This window comes from Berghia stephanieae, chromosome 11, assembly GCF_034508935.2.
Source record: "Berghia stephanieae isolate SIO BIC M18660-M18661 chromosome 11, UCSD_Bste_1.3, whole genome shotgun sequence".
NCBI classification, from domain to species: domain Eukaryota; kingdom Metazoa; phylum Mollusca; class Gastropoda; order Nudibranchia; family Aeolidiidae; genus Berghia; species Berghia stephanieae.
In genome coordinates this window covers 42,307,033-42,328,308 of record NC_088370.1, presented here as the reverse complement: position 1 = coordinate 42,328,308, position 21,276 = coordinate 42,307,033, and the positions used below count along the sequence as shown (strand labels likewise).

At 36.6% G+C, this 21,276-nt stretch overlaps 1 protein-coding gene across 1 annotated transcript in view; it reads right to left on the bottom strand.

The window, feature by feature from the left end:
- Positions 1-21,276, bottom strand: part of LOC144957064 (uncharacterized) — a 68,308-nt gene that overhangs the window by 4,528 nt on the left and 42,504 nt on the right. The window contains exons 23-33 of the mRNA XM_078888029.1: positions 20,337-20,498; positions 18,467-18,616; positions 16,897-17,115; positions 15,386-15,544; positions 14,235-14,351; positions 13,489-13,658; positions 12,479-12,585; positions 10,702-10,960; positions 8,557-8,737; positions 3,224-3,395; positions 829-1,025 (exon numbers count right to left, since the gene is read on the bottom strand). Coding sequence (XP_078744155.1) covers positions 829-1,025; positions 3,224-3,395; positions 8,557-8,737; positions 10,702-10,960; positions 12,479-12,585; positions 13,489-13,658; positions 14,235-14,351; positions 15,386-15,544; positions 16,897-17,115; positions 18,467-18,616; positions 20,337-20,498 — 1,893 coding nt within the window. The remainder of the gene's footprint in view (positions 1-828; positions 1,026-3,223; positions 3,396-8,556; positions 8,738-10,701; positions 10,961-12,478; positions 12,586-13,488; positions 13,659-14,234; positions 14,352-15,385; positions 15,545-16,896; positions 17,116-18,466; positions 18,617-20,336; positions 20,499-21,276) is intronic.

The following is a 21,276-nucleotide window of genomic DNA, read 5'->3' as shown; positions in this document are numbered from 1 at the left end:
ACTACTACTACTACCACTAATAATAATAATAATAATCATCCTCATAATCTTGTGCCTTGCTTCCAAGCATGGGCGAGCATGCCTTTTCAACCCCCTCTGTCATTTGTTGCCATGATGTAAATGTACTACCAATGTATCATCCTAAATAAAAAGTGTTACTGGGATGTCAAAGCATGCATTTTTCTGCATAAGCAATCTCACACCTTATAGGTATACATTCATATTTTTTTCTTCTTTTCCTTTGCATTGTACGTTAACTCTCTCCTTACCAGCTATTTTTAGAATTTCCCCCAAAAGTTCACACCCACCCGACGAAAAATAGACTTTTCCTAACAAAAAAGTAACAAGTGCATTCTATACAGAAAGTTGTTCAGCAAAATTATGTTTACAACACAGTGTTTAGTATTTATAGCTGTAATCAAAGAATTTCTTTAAATTTTGTGGTCTACAAGAGAAATTAGAATGAGAAAATTGTCGGTTACATCGTAATAAATGTGACGATTTTCCTATGGGTGGTAAGGAGAGGGTTAAGTCAGTTGCTCAACTCTTCACGCCCCCCTTAGCCACTCATTAAAGCAACATGACAAACTACACGACATTGCGCCTTTCCACACCAAACTTAGTAGTAATCCTTCAGTTTCTAAAGCGTGGAACAGACAACAGCAATTGCTTGCTACCCTTTGGATAGGATGCAAGTCTATCGCAAAGTACTTCCCACCATATCTCTCACAGACAGACCCAGCTACCTAATCCCTACTAGTAGACAGGAAATTCAGTAAAAAATACTTGCCTACCAACTAAGCTATTCCCCCCCATACACACACCAACCTTAGGCTGATCCAAGAGTTCCAGACCTGGCAATAACATATTCCTCAGCATGTTGACACTCGACCGGTTGGCCAGACTGCAATGACTGACCGCGTCCATCTTATCCAGGCTCTCCAACATTCTGTAAGTGTCCTGGTCAATCGCGATGGTCGGAGTGCCATTCTCTACAACTCTTGACCTGATGGCTTCGAGGATAGCTGGAAGTATGGTTGTGTGTTTGTGTGTGTGTGTGTGTGTGAGAGAGAGAGAGAGAGAGAGAGAGAGAGAGAGAGAGAGAGAGAGAGAGAGAGAGAGAGAGAGAGAGAGAAGAGAGAGGAGAGAAGAGAGAGACACAGACACACAGAGAGAGAGAGAGAGAGAGAGAGAGAGAGAGAGAGAGAGAGAGAGAGAGAGAGAGAGAGAGAGAGAGAGAGAATGTGAATGGATCAGTTGTTAGAGAGGGGTGGGGGTGGATGGGAAGGGGAATAAATTGAGTAAGAGAAGTAAATATAACCTATATACAACAAGTTTTATACTTATAAAGTTCAAATTTGAAACAACTCTTAAGAACAGATGAAAATCCAACATTGAACGGAATAAAAAAGGTTTCTAGTCTAACTTTATTATGTATAAGTTTCAGTCCCATCAGTCCTTAACTCTCTCCTTACCAGCCATTTTCAGGATTTCCCCCAATTGCTTGTTACCCTTTGGATAGGATGCTAGTCTATCGCAAAGTACTTCCCACCATATCTCTCACAGACCCAGCTACCTAATCCCTACTTGTAGACAGGAAGTTCAATAAAAAAATACTTGCCTACCAACTAAGCTATCCCCAATTATATATATATATATATTCATCATTCAAACACAATAGCAGTAAGTTCTTGCGATACCTGGCAAAACATGCTCTACAACACACTGTTAATTTTCTTTAAATTTTATGATGTACAAAAGAAATTTGAATAAGAAAAATGTTGGTTGTATCGTAACGAATGTGATGATTTTCCTGTAGTGGGTAAGGAGAGGGTTAAAGTGCATGCTCCTCGCTCTAGCCTGTTTTTACTCTTTTAGCAGCATTGGCGCACTGTGCGGTCAGAGCAGAATCTCTTCTACTCAATAATGTAATCCAATCCTACTTTCTACAAAATGTACAAAAAGTACTATAAATTGTACCAATGTTATCATTTCTTTCATCAGAACATTCAATTGGAGGTATTTTAATGGAGATTTTGCGCCAAATTCGAATGTCGCTTTGTCTTAGCTTGTCATTCTCATGCTGCCTCGGACAGGTGTCAGCCATTTTGTGATGGAAGCGCTATATTTTCAGCGGTGAAAGAGTTATAAAATTGGGTTTGGTTTTTTTCTTAATGACCAAGCATTCTTTTCCCCTATGAGGTTCCAATAGTTCAGTAGGTAGAGCACTCACTTCACATGCAAAGGGACCAAGGTTGATCCTAGATAAAGTCAATATTTTTTTTTCTGACCCCTCTGTGCCCACCCAGCAGTGATTAGGAAGCTAGCTCTGTTAGATCTGGTGGAAAGCACTTTGTGATAGACTAGCTTCATATAACATATCTTGTATTAATGACTTTATGTTTAGTTATTACATTGTTGTAATATGATAATATTATGTTGATGTAGTATGTATAATGTTTCATTTGTATAATAATGTCACTATATTATTGTTTCGTGCATTGAGCATCACCCAGTGATGAAAATGCGCGTTATAAATGTCATGTATTATTATTATTATTATTATATCCAAGGGCAGCAAGCAATGTCTATTGTCCATGCTATTGTTTCACGCTGTAAAAACTGTCATAAACCCCGGATCCACGGCCATATTGGCTCTGGGGCATCAGTTGATTTGTCAATGACATACAGCCCTCGACAATTAACTTTCCTAATACTGAATTAGAGGCGTGATTGTCCCTGCTCACTAAATATGAAGACCCCTGATTAGAAACCTCGGCTGCCATTATTTGTGTTTCGGGTTCATCTTGAGAAAAGAATGAGAGCCTAGGTTTCGCCTTCAATGCAGCACACAACAAAGAGAGAAATAACAGCCTAATCCGTTCCTCAAGGTAAAAACAAGATGTTGACAGCAGAACTTGCAACCCAGTGCACTGCTCTAACCACTCAACCACCTCACCCCTTCAGTTATCCTACAAGAGACTGTGGGAAAGACAGAATGAAGGCTATTCGGCTAAACCCTATAAAAATTAATGATATGAGGAACATGCATCTGCAGCTCAACTCCTGATGTTATGCAGCTGACAAGGAATACAGGTTAGGTGGGAAGACAGACCAGAGACTCCCCAGCATGCCATGACAAACAAATATCCTACTCAAAAGCCACATGGATTCAAAAGCCACATGGATTCAAAAGCCACATGGATTCAAAGCCTATACAAACCTCTGGATCCTGTGTCGTAATCTTTCTCCTCAAATTCTCCCATCGGTCCCATAACAACAACACTTCCAGCCTCCTCGATGATTTCTTGAAAGTTATCCACTGTCTCCGGCCCAATATCCATGGCCCTTTGGCCGGCACCAATTCCTTCCTGTAACGTTTTGACCAGTGGTACCTGGTGTATGAGGACAAATGATTCAAACTAGATGTACACGAGATGATGATATAGTATTACTTGTGGTTCAAAGACACGATCAGTTCTCACCACATAATTTAACAAACTACAAGCAGTAAACAGAACACATTGACTCTTTCAGCGCTGAGGCTATATTCGCATTTCCATCACAAAATGGCTGACACCTGATTGAGCCAGCATGAGAATGACAAGCATTATTATTTTTGTCTTTCAAGACCAGCCACACTGTGCGGCCATTGGCCAGTAGAACAGATTCTGCTCTGGCCTCACAGTGCAGCCAATGCATACATGCCGAATGTTACGAATTTTTCGTAATTTTACGAATATTAGAGAAATTTCATGACCAAATACGAAATTTTTTGAAAAATTACGAATTTTTAATTCTTAGTAATACTTAAAAGATAATAATAATAATAATAATAATAATAATAATAATAATAATAATAATAATAATAATAATAATAATATTAATGATAATAATATTAATGATAAAAAGAAGCAGAACAACACCTACTACTACTACTACTACTACTATTACTACTACTATAATAATGATAATAATAATAATAATAATAATACAAATAATAATAATAATAATAATAATAATAATAATAATAATAATAATAATAATAATAATAATAATAATAATAATAATAATACTGTGTTTGTTCATGCACGAATTTCCTTGTCAAATTACTAAAAATTGACATTAAAATTACTAAATTTGAAGTTTTCAATTTGGCAAGTCTGCCAATGGCGCTGATAGAGTTAATGCACATCTTTTTGCAAGCACAATTAAAGATAATTAATTCTCAGTAATATATTTGTGACGATAATCATTCCTGCATTTGGGTCACCAGGATATAAAACCAAATTAATGTGGTGCTCACAATTGCCTGTCTTAACCCTCTCCTTACCAACCATAGGAAAATCGTCACATTCGTTACGATCCAACCAGCACTTTTATCATTCTGATTTATTTTGAAAATCACACAATTTAAAGAAAAATATTTTATTATAGCTATAAAAACGTGACACTGTGTTGTAGAGCATTTTGCTGATCAATTTTATGCATAGTATGTATTAGTTGTTTTTCTGTTTGAGTATGAAAATTCTATTTTTGTGTTGGGTGGGTGTTCATTCTGAAAATGGCTGGTAAGGACAGGATTAAATATTCTTATCACAAGTATTTCAAAAGACAATATGTGACCCCTCGTCTCAAAACGGTATTATGTCGGGATGTAAAGTAATGGAAAAGTGAATCTGGAAATAAGATAGTGAGAAATACGAACTTTGAGCCTTTTGCAATGCAAGAAATAGTAATTCTCCACCGTTACAAAGAGAAACACATGCCAAGTTTCAAGTTTGCGGCTATAAAAATTGAATTCTCTGAACCTTGTTCATTTCAACATAATACTGTTTTGAGACGGTGGACCACATATGTGACCCTCCGCCTCGAAACGGTATTAAGTCGGATTTTTCAATTTTGGGTTTTTGGTACCCAATCACAGCTTATTTTATGCTTTAAAATTTGATACCAAATTTATATAATTCTGATTATTTATTGTCGAGATATGACCGTTTGAAGTAGGGAGAGTGTGAAAACCAAGTTTTAAGAAAATCGACTTTGAAGTGAGGCACCGTTTTCACGCACAGTTAAATTAATGGACAAAGATAATTCCTTAGATACGGACATCAAAAATTTGACGAGAATAGTGAAATCTGGCATGAGCTTAGCTTATACATTTACTAATGTACATACAAATTTTTGAAACAATTAAATTATTACTTTTGTAGTTATTGATTATTATGTAAGATGTTCTTAAAACAAAAAAAAAAACACTGGAAAAAAAAACGCCGACAATTGCTCACTTTTTCAAGAATTTTTGATATTTAAATAAAGAATCAATGAAATAAGAATTATTAATGTGAATTTTTTGTCTTATTTAATAGAGAAAATACGATTTCAAAATGCCAAAAGTTAAAGAAGGTTGAAATTTGAAAGTACAGTTTTGAAACTACGTGAAGCCGGGTGGGCAGGGAAAAAATTATCAAGAAAGAGGATTAGAGAGGAAGAGAAAGAATGGGAGAGTAAAATATACACACACACACACACACACACACGCACGCACACACACACACACACACACACAAACAGGCACACATGAGAGAGAGAGAGAGAGAGAGAGAGAGAGAGAGAGAGAGAGAGAGAGAGAGAGAGAGATATCGAGAAAAAGAGGAGCGAGAGGGGGAGGGGAGAGAGACTGCTTGTGTTAAGAGGACGCGAGGAAATATAATAAAGATTGAAACCTGTATAAGTGTATGTGTGTGTGTGTGTGTGTGTGTTTGTCTGTGTATGTGTGTGTATGTGTGTGTGTGTGTGTTTGTGTGTGTGTGTGTGATAGAAACAAAAGGGAGACGGAGAGAGTGAGGTAGACATGAAGAAAGGGATGGAGGCGGAGCAAAGAATTGTTGGGATAGTTTAAAGAAAGCATTTTGTTACAAAGTAAGTCCTAGTCAATCAACTGGAAACATATTGACCAATGAGATTGCAATTAAAGAAATGGGCTGGTCAAATCAATTCTTGCATTGTTTCCATTTTGAGTCAGATAACAGCCTGAGGAGGAGGGGTGGGGCTTATTGTGTAGTGACTTACATGAAAACATGTTATTGAATCTCTCAAGTTTTCCTTAGCGTTCCACCACATTGTTCATTGTCTAAAAAGAACCCCCCCCCCCCCCCCCCTTTCTTTCAGTATACAAAGAAAGCACGACAAAACGAACATCTCTCTTTCTCTCGCTCTCTCTACCTCTCTCTCTCCCTCTCTATGTCTCTCTCTCCCCTTCATCTACCTATCTATCTATCTATCCACCTATCTGTCTACCCATCCATCTATCTATCTATCTATCTATCTATCTATCTATCTATCTATCTATCTGTTTGTCTGTCTGTCTGTCTGTCTGTCTGTCTGTCTATCTATCTATCTATCTACATATCTATTTATCCATTAATATGTTTGTCTGTCTGTTTATCTATCCATTTCATTTTTTTAGTTACAGGTCATTACTTGTTGAAGGCTCTATCTGTTATTCTGCTTTTGTACTTAAAATTAAATGTTTATCCTACAACAATCTCTGTAAGTGTAAGATTAGGCAACTGTTGTCCTATTAAGTCTTAGCATATCCTATAATTTCATGAATAATTAAAGAGGGACAAAGGAGGACCCCCACCTCAATCATTACCCAATACAGCTAGACGCAGATATAAAAGCACGTGGTGTGTATCAAAATGCACAAACACACACGTATGTAACACACGCATGCTGACGTCATGAAGCATCGCCCGAGCATTATGGCCTACAGCCACAGCGCATGTGATGAGCGTTGACCAATCAGAATCATTCATTTGTAAGGTTGTCAGGGAAAAACCTAGACTTGTTTACAGTTTTTAAAGTTCATTATTGGTTGAACCATGAAATTGTGGAAATAGTCATGCTTTCTCTGAGATAGATAAAGACACGCCCTTTGCTGTGTTATCTTACATCTTATTGGTGGAGAAAAAGACTCGGTATTACTAAGCTTTGGAAAGGGTGGCTCTCTGAGAGAAAGTCAACTCTCGTTTTGAATGTGTCACTGATAGTTGCATTTTTAAACTTGAAATTTATATAACTTATCGTCAATGTTTATGTTGAATTATTATGTTTTCATGTATAAAAATTATTGTAGTTTCTGAAACAACCAAAAACTGAAATTTGATAATTTTGACCATTTCCACCTTAAAACCGGTTTTCTTCGTTTTCCAAATCCCGACTTAATACCGGTTCGAGGCGGAGGGTCACATATTTCAACGCGAGTTGTTTTTCGACACGAGGTCTTCACTATGCCTCAAGACTGAGTGCAGATCTACACGCATTTTAAAAAAAAACTATTTTCTTGTACCTCTCTATTATTATTATAATTATTATTTGATATAGCACCAGTACCCACAAATAGTGCTCAGAGGTGCTTTATTACAATACTTTTGTTGGTGTCACACAAGTTCATTCATTTGACTACGAAATCACCACAAAGTCACACACACATCTTGTTTGAAGTTCATGTAGAATATAAAAGATTTGTTTTTAAATGCCATTTGAAGACTGGTAGACTTTCACATTATCGGGTTTTAAAGAGATCAGTTTGAAAAAAAAATATTTTTAAGTTCTAAATTATTTAATAATAATATTCAACTAACAGGAAAATGAATGTGATATGGTCTTTTGTAAAGCATTCACTACATTTGTTAAATATGATAGCGAGGCATGACATTTTATAGTTAATATGTACTAATGAAAGATTCAAAATGGAGAGGCTTCGTGATAATTTTCATATGAAGCCTCTCCATTTTCACTCTTTTGTTAGTATTTTCACGATCATAGGCTTCAGGCCATTTTCTATAGTTAACATGACGAGACTCGTCTAACAACCAAATTTTGATCCCCGTGGTCATCATTGCAAAACAACTTGATTAAACTCAATCATATAGAATTGGTGGCTAATAGATGCAAAAAGTGGGATATAGCAGAATATTTTAAATAATTAAATTACTGTTTTATAAGTGTAATGGGTTGTTAAGCAATATGGCCATTACGAAGTGGGTTATTAAACGATGATCATTGTATCAATAATTCTTCATTAAACTTTGGTATTCATATGTCAAATTAATAAAAATTCAGTCATGACTTTTTAAATTTAAAAACGATACCAAATGGTGTTGATGACGATAAAGACAAAGATGACAGGAATCATCAGCGTTCCTCCAACGACACCATCTGTTTGGCTATCCCACACATTCGTACAAAGGCAGGAACAAGATCCTTTTCTCATTTTGGGCCGTCTGTATGTAACACTATTTCACAGAGCATCCAAAACTCCAAAATCATTGTCTGTTTTCAAGAAATCCTTGAAAACATTTCTTTTTTGATGCCATGTACTTTAAATATTGTTTTGTTTTGATGTAATTTAAAGCACCAAGAGCCTCATTGTTGAGGATACTGTGCACTCTATAAGAGCCTATTATTATTATTATTATTATTATTATTATTATTATTATTATTATTAATATAAGTAAATAAGAATAAAGATAGTTTAGAGTATTATACCATTATGGTATCTTCCACATCCTCCTCTCCCGTTGTCTCATTTGGTGCAGCTTGTGTGGGGTTGGCGACAGACGGTTGGTCAGAGACCATGTCATCTCGTTTCACCTCCACTTTCTCATCAATCAGAAAATCCACTGGAAGGTGAAATTTGATCTTGTTTAATTTGGCCTTGTAAAGGACCCTGAGGAAAACAAAAAAAAAAAGAATCTTCAACAAAAAATGTTTTTTTTTAAATTTCAAAATATAAACTAATTTTTCTTCCTATTAAGGCAAAACTGTACATCCTATTCTAATAATTAGAAGAGGGTTGTACAGTTGTGAAGCAAGTACCACTGATCAGTGAGGATTTTTTGAGCTTTTATATAGCGCAATATCCACTAAATGTGCTCAAAGCGCTTTACAAGGGGTCCCTGACCAACAGCAACACGTGACATGTAGAATGAAACATGACGCATGTTCGGCGATATTCCCAAAAAATTTTCTGACAGAGACAACTTTGTCAACGCCAGATACTCATTTTACACCTCAGTATGGTGAGAAAATGTGAGTAAAGAGCCTTTTCCAAGGACTCAACTATGCGCTGAGCGAGGCTTGAACCCAGGACCTTTCAATCCGAAAGCGAGTATCAATGCATCAGTGCAAAATATTTGCTGCATACAATTCAGTCTATAGATGGAACAAATTGGCATCACTCAGCTCTTTGTTATTGTTTCTAGACAGTCATGTTAATGATTATGCCTCACTTAACACTTTCAGCGCCATTGGCCGCACTGTGCGGCCAGAGCAGAATCTGTTCTATTGGCCAATGGCCACACACGGTCTTGAAAGACAAAAATAATAATGTAATCCAATCCTACTTTCTACAAAAGTACTATAAATTGAACCAATGGTTTCATTTCTTTCACCAGAACATTCAATTGGCCCTAGGCTAGTATTTTAATTGAGATTATGCGCTGAATTTGAATGTCGCTTTTGTCTTAGCTAGTCATTCTCATGCTGCCTCGATGGAGGTTTTAGCCATTTTGTAACGGAAATGCGAATATAACCTCAGCGCTGAAGGAGTTAATTCTCTCAATCAGACTATAAATGTGCAGGGTTACACATAGTTTTGTGTGTTGTTAAGTCATATCCAGTTTGGCAGATGTTGTAGCTAAACGCATATCAATAATGAATAACAAAAAAAACAAAAAAATATTAAAAACTGTCAGATTGGGCACAGCTCTGTAGACTTTTACAGTCATCAGCCTTACAAAAAAGTGGAATCCAATAGCAGATGAGTGTGATTCCATCCATCTAGACAGCAGAAACACCATTAACTCACTCAACCCTAACACTGACTATATCCGTAGTATACCCCGGGTTACTTTTACCCCGTGCCAATTTATTAAATTTTTATTAGACAAATTATAGGCGTAGTATCAAATCTAATGTTCTTAATTTTTACATGTTAATGATAGTTGAATAAAACTATCTATGTACATGCTCGTTTTTGATAGATATTCTTCCAATGTTGAAAAGTAGCAAAATCTTTTAAAATGTTTTAATATATCTATAAAAACGTGATAAAATGTTTGTAGAGTTCATTTTGCTGATCAATATTATGCATAGAATGTATTTGTTGCCTTTCTGAGCGAGTTAAAACTGAAGGGATGTGAATAAAATTGCAGAATTCCACCGATTAGCAGAATCTTAAAAAAACTTTTTAAAAAAGTTTTTACATCGCGCAATATCCACTAAACATGATCAAAGTGCTTTACAACGGGTCCAAAGTCAACAGCAATGCTTGACAAGTAGGACGAGACATGATGCCTGTAAGGTGATATTACATTTTTTTTTTTTTTCTGACAGAGAGAACGCTGTTGACTGCCAGGTACTCATTTAAAAACGCACATCAAAATTAATAAAAGGGGCTATCTCAACAAAAAAAAATATTGATGGGCAGGAAATAGTATGCTCCTTTCCTGCCCAACAATGTTTTTATCTATTCATCTTAACAACGCCACTACCACATCATCTCATTCGTCTGTAGTGTTTCATTCATTCTGTTTTGTTGATAAAGGGGAAACCTGAAACGTCCATTTCATCTGTTTTCGTATATTAAATTGAAGCTGACATTCAATTTCACAACATTTCCATTGATCTTACCGTGGCCATAGCTTGGCCAATTCTGGGTCAAAAGGCGTCTTCCCCAATTTGGCTTGAGGGGAGGTAACCTTGATGTAGGTGCTGGCTAGATCTCCGCAAAGAGCCACGTTTGTGACTTGATCCAGCAAGTCGTACAGCAGCTCCAGTTTGAGGCGCGTGTTGGTGGAGCTCCCACAGCTACCCATGATAACCAGCACGGGATAATTCATCTTCTCTAAGAATTTAGAGAATTTGGTCAGTTCTGTTTTCAACAGGGGTCCTGCCCAAATCGGGTAAAGGAGAAAAAAAAAATAATGAATAGAATAAATTGGTAAGAAACAAAAACAAAAACCAAAAAAAAAAACAAAAAAAAATCATTCATAATTATTCTTTTTTAATATCATTTTTAAAAAAAGACATGATGCCTGTGAAGTGATATTAAATTTTATTTTTTCAGACAAAGACACTGCTGTTGACTGCCAGGTGCTCATCTTAAAAAACTGAGTACGGTGAGAGAATTTGAGCAAAATTAATTTATCAATAATTTGATCTGAATCTGACTTTTACTCAAAGTCGACTCAATTCTGAGTATTTCCAATCGAAAGCAGAGATTTTGTGGCAGCCATTTTGTTGGTGTTTATGCTGAAATAGTTTTGTAATCTTCGTATGAAGGTGTCTAAATCTTTTGTGTTCACGCTGAAATAGTTTTGTAATCTTCCCTTGAAGGTGTCTAAATCTGTTGTGTTTATACATAATTTGGGAAGAGCATTCCAGTCTTTGATAGTGTGGGGTGCAAATGAATACTTGAAAAAGTTTGAATTTATATATCAGCGTTTTAGTGTTTTGTTTGTTTTTTTAATTGAAAGAGTTAGTATGAATCAGCTTGACCAGATGTTTAAAAAAAAACAAACAAATTGTGCCCTTCCACCATGACACCACAAGATACCGTTGCCTAGGCATTCCATGAAGGAATCTAGATAATTCATCAAATCATATGTCTGATGTCAACAGGAATCACCCATGTTGTCCAAGAGAGCAGATTGGGGGGTAATAATCTTACTCAAGGACAAACACCAAAAAAAGCCTGATGCAGGTCTTGAACCCAGGACCTTCCAGGCCACAGTGCAATGCCTTAAACACTCGGCCAATTCACCAATTTTAAAAAGTGAGAGAAAAAGAACATACGAGTTTTGAAAACAACATGGGATGGCTAACTAGTCCAATAAATCCTCAAACTAGTTTAGGCCGCATGTCTTTTACTGCATTAGAGACAGTCTTGTACTCCTTTTACACAAGAGTATGGGGAGAGAATGGGACTGAAGAGCCTTTTCTAAGGACTTAACTGAGCGGTACTTGAACCCAGGACCCACTGATTCGAAGGCGAGTGCCATGCCAACTGACCGCAAACCCACTGTATACATCATCATCATCATCATCATTATTATTATTATTATTATTATTATTATTATTATTATTATTATTATTATTATTATTAGTATATTATATATTATTATTATTATTATTATTATTATTATTATTATTATTATATTATTTATTTTTTATTACATATATTGTTTTCTATCATATCATCTTCATCATTATTATTTTTATTATTATTATTATTATTATTATTATTATTATTATTATTATTATTATCATTACTATTACCATCATTATTATAATTATTATTATTGTTATTATAATCATCATCATTATTATTATCATCATCGTCATCATTACCATGGATTAAACACTGTATAAAAATGGAATCTACATACACTACAACTCACTCACTCACCAGCACACTTGATTTTACAGCTTAGTCCCACCACAGAGCTGTCACAGAGACAAAGCGATTCCATGGAGTCATTGATAAACACTTCACCCAAGTGACTCAGCCTCCTCCTGTTATCAAATATAAAATCAATTGAAAAAAAAAAACCCAAAGATTAAGCATTTATATATATCCACTAAACATGCTCAAAGCGCTTTACAAAGGGTCTCTAGCCAACAGCAACACTTAACATATAGGACATGGCATGACACCTGTTAGGCAATATAATTTAAAAAAAATTTTTTACAACAGTTAACAATTTGTTAACGATTAACAGCCAGGTTCTCATATTACAACTGAGTATAGTGAGAGAATGTGAGTAAAAACCTTTTTCCAAAGATTCAATTATGTGCCACTCAGAGCAGGATTCAGACCCAGGACCTTCCGATCAGATGTCATACCACAAGACCACATAGCCGCAATAAAACAAGGATTTAAAAAAAAAAATTTAGGGGTTTTACAGCACAAGCAACACTTTTAGGTCATTTGATCATCAATGAAAAGGAAGACGTTGGGGGAAAAGTTGTATATCTGAAGTTAAAGACACAAAGGACAACAACAGCAGCAACAATAACTACAGCAGCAGCAGCAATGGCAGCGGGAATGGCGACGACGACTACAACAACAACAACAAAACAAAACGGCAAAACAATTTTTTTTTTAAATTGAGCTTTTATATAGCGCAATATCTACTAAACGTGCTCAGAGCGCTTTACAAGGGGTCCCTGGCCAACAGCAACATGTAGGACGGGACATGACGACTGTTAAGCGATATTATAATTTTTTCAGAAAGAGACAACGCTGTTTAATGGCCAGGTACTCATTCTACACCTGAGTACAGTGAGAGAATGTGAGTAAAGAGCCTTTTCCAAGGACAACTATGCTCTGAGCAAGGCTCAAACCCAGGACCTTCCGATCCAAAAGCGAGTGTCATACCACAAGACCACATAGCCGCACAAACCGCAGCAACTAACCTGTAATCATCCATTGTACTGTATGCCACTTTCACTCTCTCCCCTCCACTGTCATCCTCCCATCCTTGTTCCTCTGGATGAAATGACAGGTTTTCCAGCATGAAAACTTTTCCTCCAGACGCACCCATGGTAGAAGCTCCGTAGACCCCATTCTCAAAAAACGTTACTTCCTGTAAACATAACATCATTTTCAGGCTGATTTTTTAAATGTTTTTTTTTCTGCTTTGTGTCCTTTGAGTGAACTGAGGTGACGATGCTTTATGTGTATTACTGATTTAAAATTTGAATTTCAGATTTTATATAGCGCAATATCCACTAAACATGCTCAAAGTGCTTTACAAAGGGTCCCTGACCAACAGCAACACCTGACATAGAGAACGAGACACGATGCCTGTAAGGCGATATGACAATTTTATATTTTTTTCAACAGAGACGACACTGTTTACGATCAGGTACTAATTTTACACCTGAGTACAGAGAGAGAATGTGAGTAAAGTGCCTTTTCCAAGGACTCAACCATGTGCTGAGCGAGGCTTGAACACAGGACCTTCCAATCCAAAAGCAAGAGTCATACCACAAGACCACACACTGATAAGCTAAAAAGTCATGAAATTGTGACTTACCTATTCTTAGTACTGGGGCCTTCAATTGAAAAAAAGGGGGAGGTATAGGATATAAAGAAAGAGAAGATTGTGGAGGTAGAAAAGTGGGAGGGGGAGGGGAATAGTTTTAATGATGGTCTTAACCTGTCTCAATTTCTTCTCCAGCTCAGTTTTGAAAGGCAACAGAGACAAGGCCTCGTCCTTCTTCCCTCGGGGATCACCATAGCTGGAAATAACAGTCACAGATTTGGCCCCTCTTTTCTGGTGAAGACAAATTTGAACAATTAGTGCATAGCAGCAAACTTTTCAAAGAGCTAAATTGGGTCACCCGTATGCACTATACCATCATGTCCCAAAACTACAGTATGTTTTTTAAGAAAATTTTAATTATGCCCTTCCGCCACAACATCATGAAACCAGACACAGCAACTTCTTAAACGAGTAACACTGCACTGCTAAAAAAGGGCGCAAATTTGGAAATGTTCAATATCGTGATTTTTTACACGAGTTTGATATATTCGGGATGGCTTGAAATTTGTAAATATTTATTGTGTTAACTGGACGTATCAATGACTATTTTACAGACATTTTCTCTTGTCTGTACGGTGATATATATTTCTTTTAAATTTCACCCATATATCATGCCTTAAAAAAAATAAAAGTTTGGTTAACAAATCTCCAGAGACGTCATTAAAAAAAAAAGCAGGCTTACTTATTAAATCATTGAAAAAAAGAAAGAAAACAAAATCAAGAAAAATGAGATTTTAATATTGTCCATTTTCTAATTAAGTGCTCAATGCATTCTAAATGGGTCTTAAAATTAATAGCAACTAATCATGTAGGACTAGACATAATGCCTATAGGGCGCTGTTACAATCTTTTTTAAAAAACAAAGACAATGTCATTATTGGCCATGTAGTCATTATGCATCTAAGTTAGATGAGAGAATGTGAGTGAAGAGCCTTTTCCAGGGACTCAAATCTGCGTTGTCTACAGCAGGATTTGAATTCGGGACCTACTGGTTCAAGTGTGTGACACAAGAAAATTTCCTTTATTCTTCCCATTCAGGAAATTTGTCTCTAGGGTCTATTCCAAGGGAAGACTAGAATAACCTAGGCGTCAGGTGCAGTGCAGTGCTGCAAATTGAGCCAGGGCAAAGTGACTTGCTCAAGGCCACAAACCGCAGCAGCGGGTGAACAAACACAGAACCTTTCGGGTATGAAGCAAATAACTTACCGCTGAGCCATGCTGCCCCTAAGAACTTTAAGAACCCAAAGAACTCTGCAGAACTTTACCTGTAGGGAGGTGATGGTTGCCACCAAGGCTTTGATTGATGTGAAGTCCATGGTTTGATTCCCAGATGCCGTCTGCTGGGAATTGATGGATATCCGTAGTAACATGGACATATCTTGAATGTCCAAATCTTTGACTGCCAGCTTATTCAGACTTTGACGCTGTGGAGTAAAAGTTTGGTGGTAGTTGTTGTTGGTGGTGGTGGTGGTGATGTGTGATGGTAGTTGTGATGTGTTGGTGGTGGCTGTGGTATGTTGGTTGTGGTGATTGGTGATGGTGGTGATTGTAATGGTTTTGGAGTCATGGTGGTGGTAATGGTGGTGATGGTAACGGTTTTGGAGTGATGGTGGTGGTGTGTAGTGGTAGTGATTGTGGTCGTGATGTGTTGGTGGTGGCTGTGGTGGCATTGACTGGTGATGATGGTAGTTAATGTGGTGGTGGTGGTGATGGTTTTGGAGTGATGGTGGTGGTGTGTAGTGGTAGTGATTGTGGTCGTGATGTGTTGGGGTGGCTTTGTTGGTATTGGTGGCAGTGGTGGTGATGGGTATTAAAGTGGTGGTGGTGATGGTTTTGGAGTGATGGTGGTGGTGTGTAGTGGTAGTGATTGTGGTCGTGATGTGTTGGTGGTGGCTGTGGTGGCATTGACTGGTGATGATGGTAGTTAATGTGGTGGTGGTGGTGATGGTTTTGGAGTGATGGTGGTTGTTGTTACGATGACAACTACAATGATAATGATAATAATATTCTTACTTTAATTCTTGCAACAATCTCAGGCAAGAAACTGAGCAATAGCCTTTTTGACTTTAAGGATATTGTGAGAGATTTTTCTTTTCTACTTAAAATTGTAGTAACTTAACTCTCTCCCTTACCAACCATAGGAAAATCGTCACATTCGTTACGATGCAGCCAACAATTTTCTCATTCTGATTTCTCCAATACATCACAAAATCTAATGAAATGCTTTTATTACAGCTATAAATACTAAACACTGTGTTGTAGAGCTCACTTGTTACTTTTTTGTTTGAGTACGAAAAGTCTGTTTTTGTGCTGCGTGGGAGTGAATGTTCAGGGAAAATTCTACAAATAGCTGGTAAGGAGAGAGTTAAGAAAGAGAAAAATATTTTCTCTAACATGGTGACAAAATTACTGTAAAATTTCCTTCAGTTCCGTAAGTATGTAATTGTCATCAAATTTCCATAACAATTACAGATGATAAGTAAAAGTAGGTAGGTATGCCTGAACCACTTCCCCTTATTCTAAACAAAAAAAAATTGGTACTCTTTATTCTTCAAGCTGGCTAGAACTTTTTCACATGTCATATGATCAAAATGTATAAAAGTCAAAACATGATCAGATTTATATTGTTTTTCTCCTCTGGATACACTTTTATGCTTGTCGGAGAAGTATTTCATAAGGATGTCTGCCATTGTTCCGATAGTTTAGAACCAGTTACTAAGTTACTATGCGTCATTACGCGGGAAGTGATGTCACAACTGTTGAAGCCTATACTTACAGTTCCCCCAGCAGACAAACAACGGATTGGACCCAGGCATCTGTCCTTGATGATAGCGGCACAAGTCAGTCCTCCTGTGGTCATGTGACTCACGCCTTGGAACTCTGGGTCCACGGAGTGGGCAAAGCTCAGATTGCTGTTGCCCCCAATGATGGAGACCACCCCAAACTCTGGGTCTTTGGTTACCTCAGTGATGACATCCAACAGTGTCTTAGTTCCCTGGAAGAGTTGATAGATCAAAAATGAATTCAGATATGCTTCCTTGACATTCAAATTCAACACATCAAAACTCTTAAACTAGAGCTTTTATATAGCGCAATATCCACTTAAATGTGCTCAAAGCGCTTTTCAAAGGGTCACTGACCAACAGCAACACGTAACATGTAGAACGAGACATGACGCCTGTTAGGCAATATTACAATTTTTCTGACAGAGACAAAGCTGAGTACGGTGAGAGAATGTAAGTAAAGAGTCTTTTCCAAGGACTCAACTATGCTCCAAGCAAGGCTTGAACCCAGGATCTACCCATCCAAACGTGAGTAAACGACATATAGCTAACAGATTTTTTTTCGTTCCAGGAACCACAATGGAATGGAACAATCTGCCAAAAGAAATAAAGATAGCGCCAACACATGCAAAATTCCTGGCCATTCTGAGTGCATACAAAACACATTGCAGCTCTTGACGTGGGGGACTGTTTCATGTTAAGGGCTGACAAATAATACAATACATGAAAGGCCAAACCAATGTAAAAGAATGTCATTAGTGATATGATGGCATTCTACGACAAGATATCTAACATTTGATCCATTGTCTCACAGTTGCATTATATTTTTTCATCAATGGAAATTTTATTTCATCCTTTGGATAATAGTATTGTTTTGTTTTGTTTTTTTTGTTTGCTTTTAGCCAATGACAAGTTTTTTAACTGAAAAAAAAAGTTTATTTCAATTTTTATCAACATCACACTCAGCTGCTAGATGATGACCAAAGAATAAGCGTTAAAAATGCCGGGGGAAAAAAGTTTTCATTAATTCTCATTTTTCAAATATTATTATTATTATTATTATTATTATTATTATTATTATTATTATCATCATCATCAATCATCATCATAATCATCATCATCATCATCATCATCATAAAACATATTTGTTTCGATTTTAGTAGATGGTATGAGAAGCAAGATAGGTTTGGTTTGTGTTGTGTGTTGTGTTGTGTGGTGTGTGTGTGTGTGTGTGTGTGTGTGTGCTTGTGTGTGTGAATGAGTATGTTTCAGCCAAAGTAATTTGTAATTTAAGCGCTTAGAGTCTGGTGTCTCGGAGTTATAGCGCTATATAAGTTTTCAGCATTATTATTATTATTATTATTATTATTATTATCATTATTATTATTATTATTATTATTAATATTATTATTATATTATTATTTTTTATTATATTTATTATTAGTATTTTGTTGTTGTTGTTGTTGTTGTTATTATTATTATTATTATTATCATCTTTTTTTTAATTTCTTATTTTTGTTCTGTTTGAGTATAGTGGATCAAAAGTGGAACAAAATTACTGACCTGTGTGAATTTCTTGAATTCCACCACACCAGCCACACCTTGCCATAGGATGAGCTTACTCCTCTTGACCACTTGCTTGAAGAGAGAACAGCTGTTGTCACCAATGTCCACGGCATACCATTCTGGCGGGACGCCTACAGAGGCACTTAGCTGGGGATTAAAAATTAATTAACCCTTTGGCTATACCAGACTCAATTACATGAATAATAAGGTAATGATTTGGACTAAAATTGATCCTTGGGATTCAGTGGGACAAAATAATCAATATTTCAGGGGATGGAAGAGACTGCACAATCCATTGGATGATGATGATGATGATGATGATGATGATGGTGATGATGATGAAGATGATGATGATGATGATGATGAAGATGATGATGATAATGATGATGATAGAGATGATGATGAATGATGATGATGATAATGATGATGATGATGATGATGATGATGATGATGATGAAGATGATGATGATAATGATGATGATGATAATGATGATGATAATGATGATGATGATGATGATGATGAAGATGATGATGATGATGATGATGATGAAGATGATGATATGATGATGGTAATTGAATTAAATTAATTGAATTGAGCTTTTATATAGCACAATATCCACTAAACGTGCTCAAAGCACTTTACAAGGGGTCCTTGGTCAACAGCAACATTTAACATGGGACATAGACAAAGCTGTTTAAAGGCAGGTACTCATTTTACACCCGAGTATGGTGAGAAAATGTGAGTAAAGAGCCTTTTCCATGGACTCAACTATGCATCGAGCGAGGCTCGAACCCAGGACCTTCTGATCCGAAAGTGAGTGTCATACGACTAGACTACATAGCTGCAATACCTGTTGATGATGAAGATGATGATGATAATGATAATGATAACAATAATAAACATAACAACAAAAATAATGACAATATTAACAACAAAAACAATATCCTTTTTTTTGGGAACAAACAGAGTAGTCTATAACGAATAAAATACTTTTCTCCAAGGTTTCCCTGACAAACACTCCACCTATAACTTAAAAAAAGATCAATAAAGATCAATATAGAATGAAACTCTCCAACTGTTGAGAAAACAACACCCACCCATCCACCAACCGTACGCCCCATACTCAATCAAAGCACATCCAGTTTATGTTTGATAATACAATACTCGTTGGATTCTAGTACGTTTTCTGGAGAAGCCAAAAAAGTCTGCCAGACGATGTCCATGGGAGGTAACCAATACATATCCTGTTCTTCAAGTATTATTTACTGCCTTACTTCCCTTATCAGCAATACTGCTTGTTGTGGAGCATGCAATGGTTTTCATGCATCATGGGCTCATTATTTTTTTTTGCTTTTTGTTTTTTTCCCCCGGAAAGTTTATCGTTCAACTCTCGCTCTGGGAGGTGCATAGTTGAGTCCTTGGAAAAGACTCTTTACTCACATTCTCCAACTGTAGTCAGGTATAAAATGAGAAGGCTGGCCATAAATTGCATTGTCTTTGTTGGAAAAAAATAAAATTTTGTGTAATATCACGGATAGGATCAATTCTCTTCCTACATGTTAAGTGTTGCTATTGTCTGTGGAGACACCTTGTAAAGTGCTTTGAGCACGTTAAATGGATATTGCGCTTTATTAAAACTCTAGTTGACTTGTTCTATGTCAGTCCATTACCAACATTATAATGTCAAAAAAATTCAAGTTGATAAAGATTCAGCTTTATCGTTTTGATATATGATAAGGGAGGACATAATACAGGTCCATGGGAAATATTAGGTCTATACAATAAATACATTGCATGTCAGGGCACGAAATGTATGCATTTTTACTCTGATTTGTCAGTCTGTTACCCGTGGAATATCCCTATTACCTGTTTGATTTGAGGCTTGTCACTCAATTCATTGGCGACAACAAAGTCCACTGGGTAGTGGATCCTGACCTTGTTCGCAGCCGCCAGCTCCACAATGGTTGGGACCTCCTCCTGTAGCTCTGGGCTCAGATTGGATGCACCCGTGGGCATCTTGTGGATTACCTGGTTTGGTTTGGGAGGATGGTGGTTGGAATTGTAATACTGCAGTTCGACGACGACGACGACGACGACGACGACAACGATGATGATGATGATGATGATGATGATGATGATGATATTAATTATGATAGTGGTGGTATTGTGGATGATGATGATGATGATGATGATGATGATGATGATGATGATAATGATTATGATGATGATATTTATTATGACAGTGGTGGTAATGATGATAAAGATGATGATGATGATGATGAAAATGAAAATAAAAAATTCAATATTCAACCACTCGTATATCTTATACCAGCTGCACTGACTCGATCTTCCCACCACTTTTTTCTTAACACGATGACTGGTCCTCTTTAGAATTTTTTCATTAAATTGAGGATTAAAAAGCACCTAAAAATATAAACAGTTTCATTCTTACACACACATTATAGAGGCAGGCAGCTGATGATGAAGTGGCCGGGTACACCATACTTCAAGTACTTTGATAGTTTTTTTTTATTATGCAAAACCATTACACCCCCCACCCCCCATAACCAAGTTGCTCTTCACTGGGAATACATGGGCGATTCCTGTTGTTTGATACATTATTTATTGATGCTGTGGGTTTAGCCAAAATAATCACAACATTTGCCCACCGGATATAACGTACCAACACACAAACCTATATGTAACCTTGAACATTTTTGTCTGATTGATAGAATTTAGGGAAAACTAATCATAAAAATGGCTGGCTAAAAAACAATATCGTAGAGTTGAGTGACGTCATTTCTTT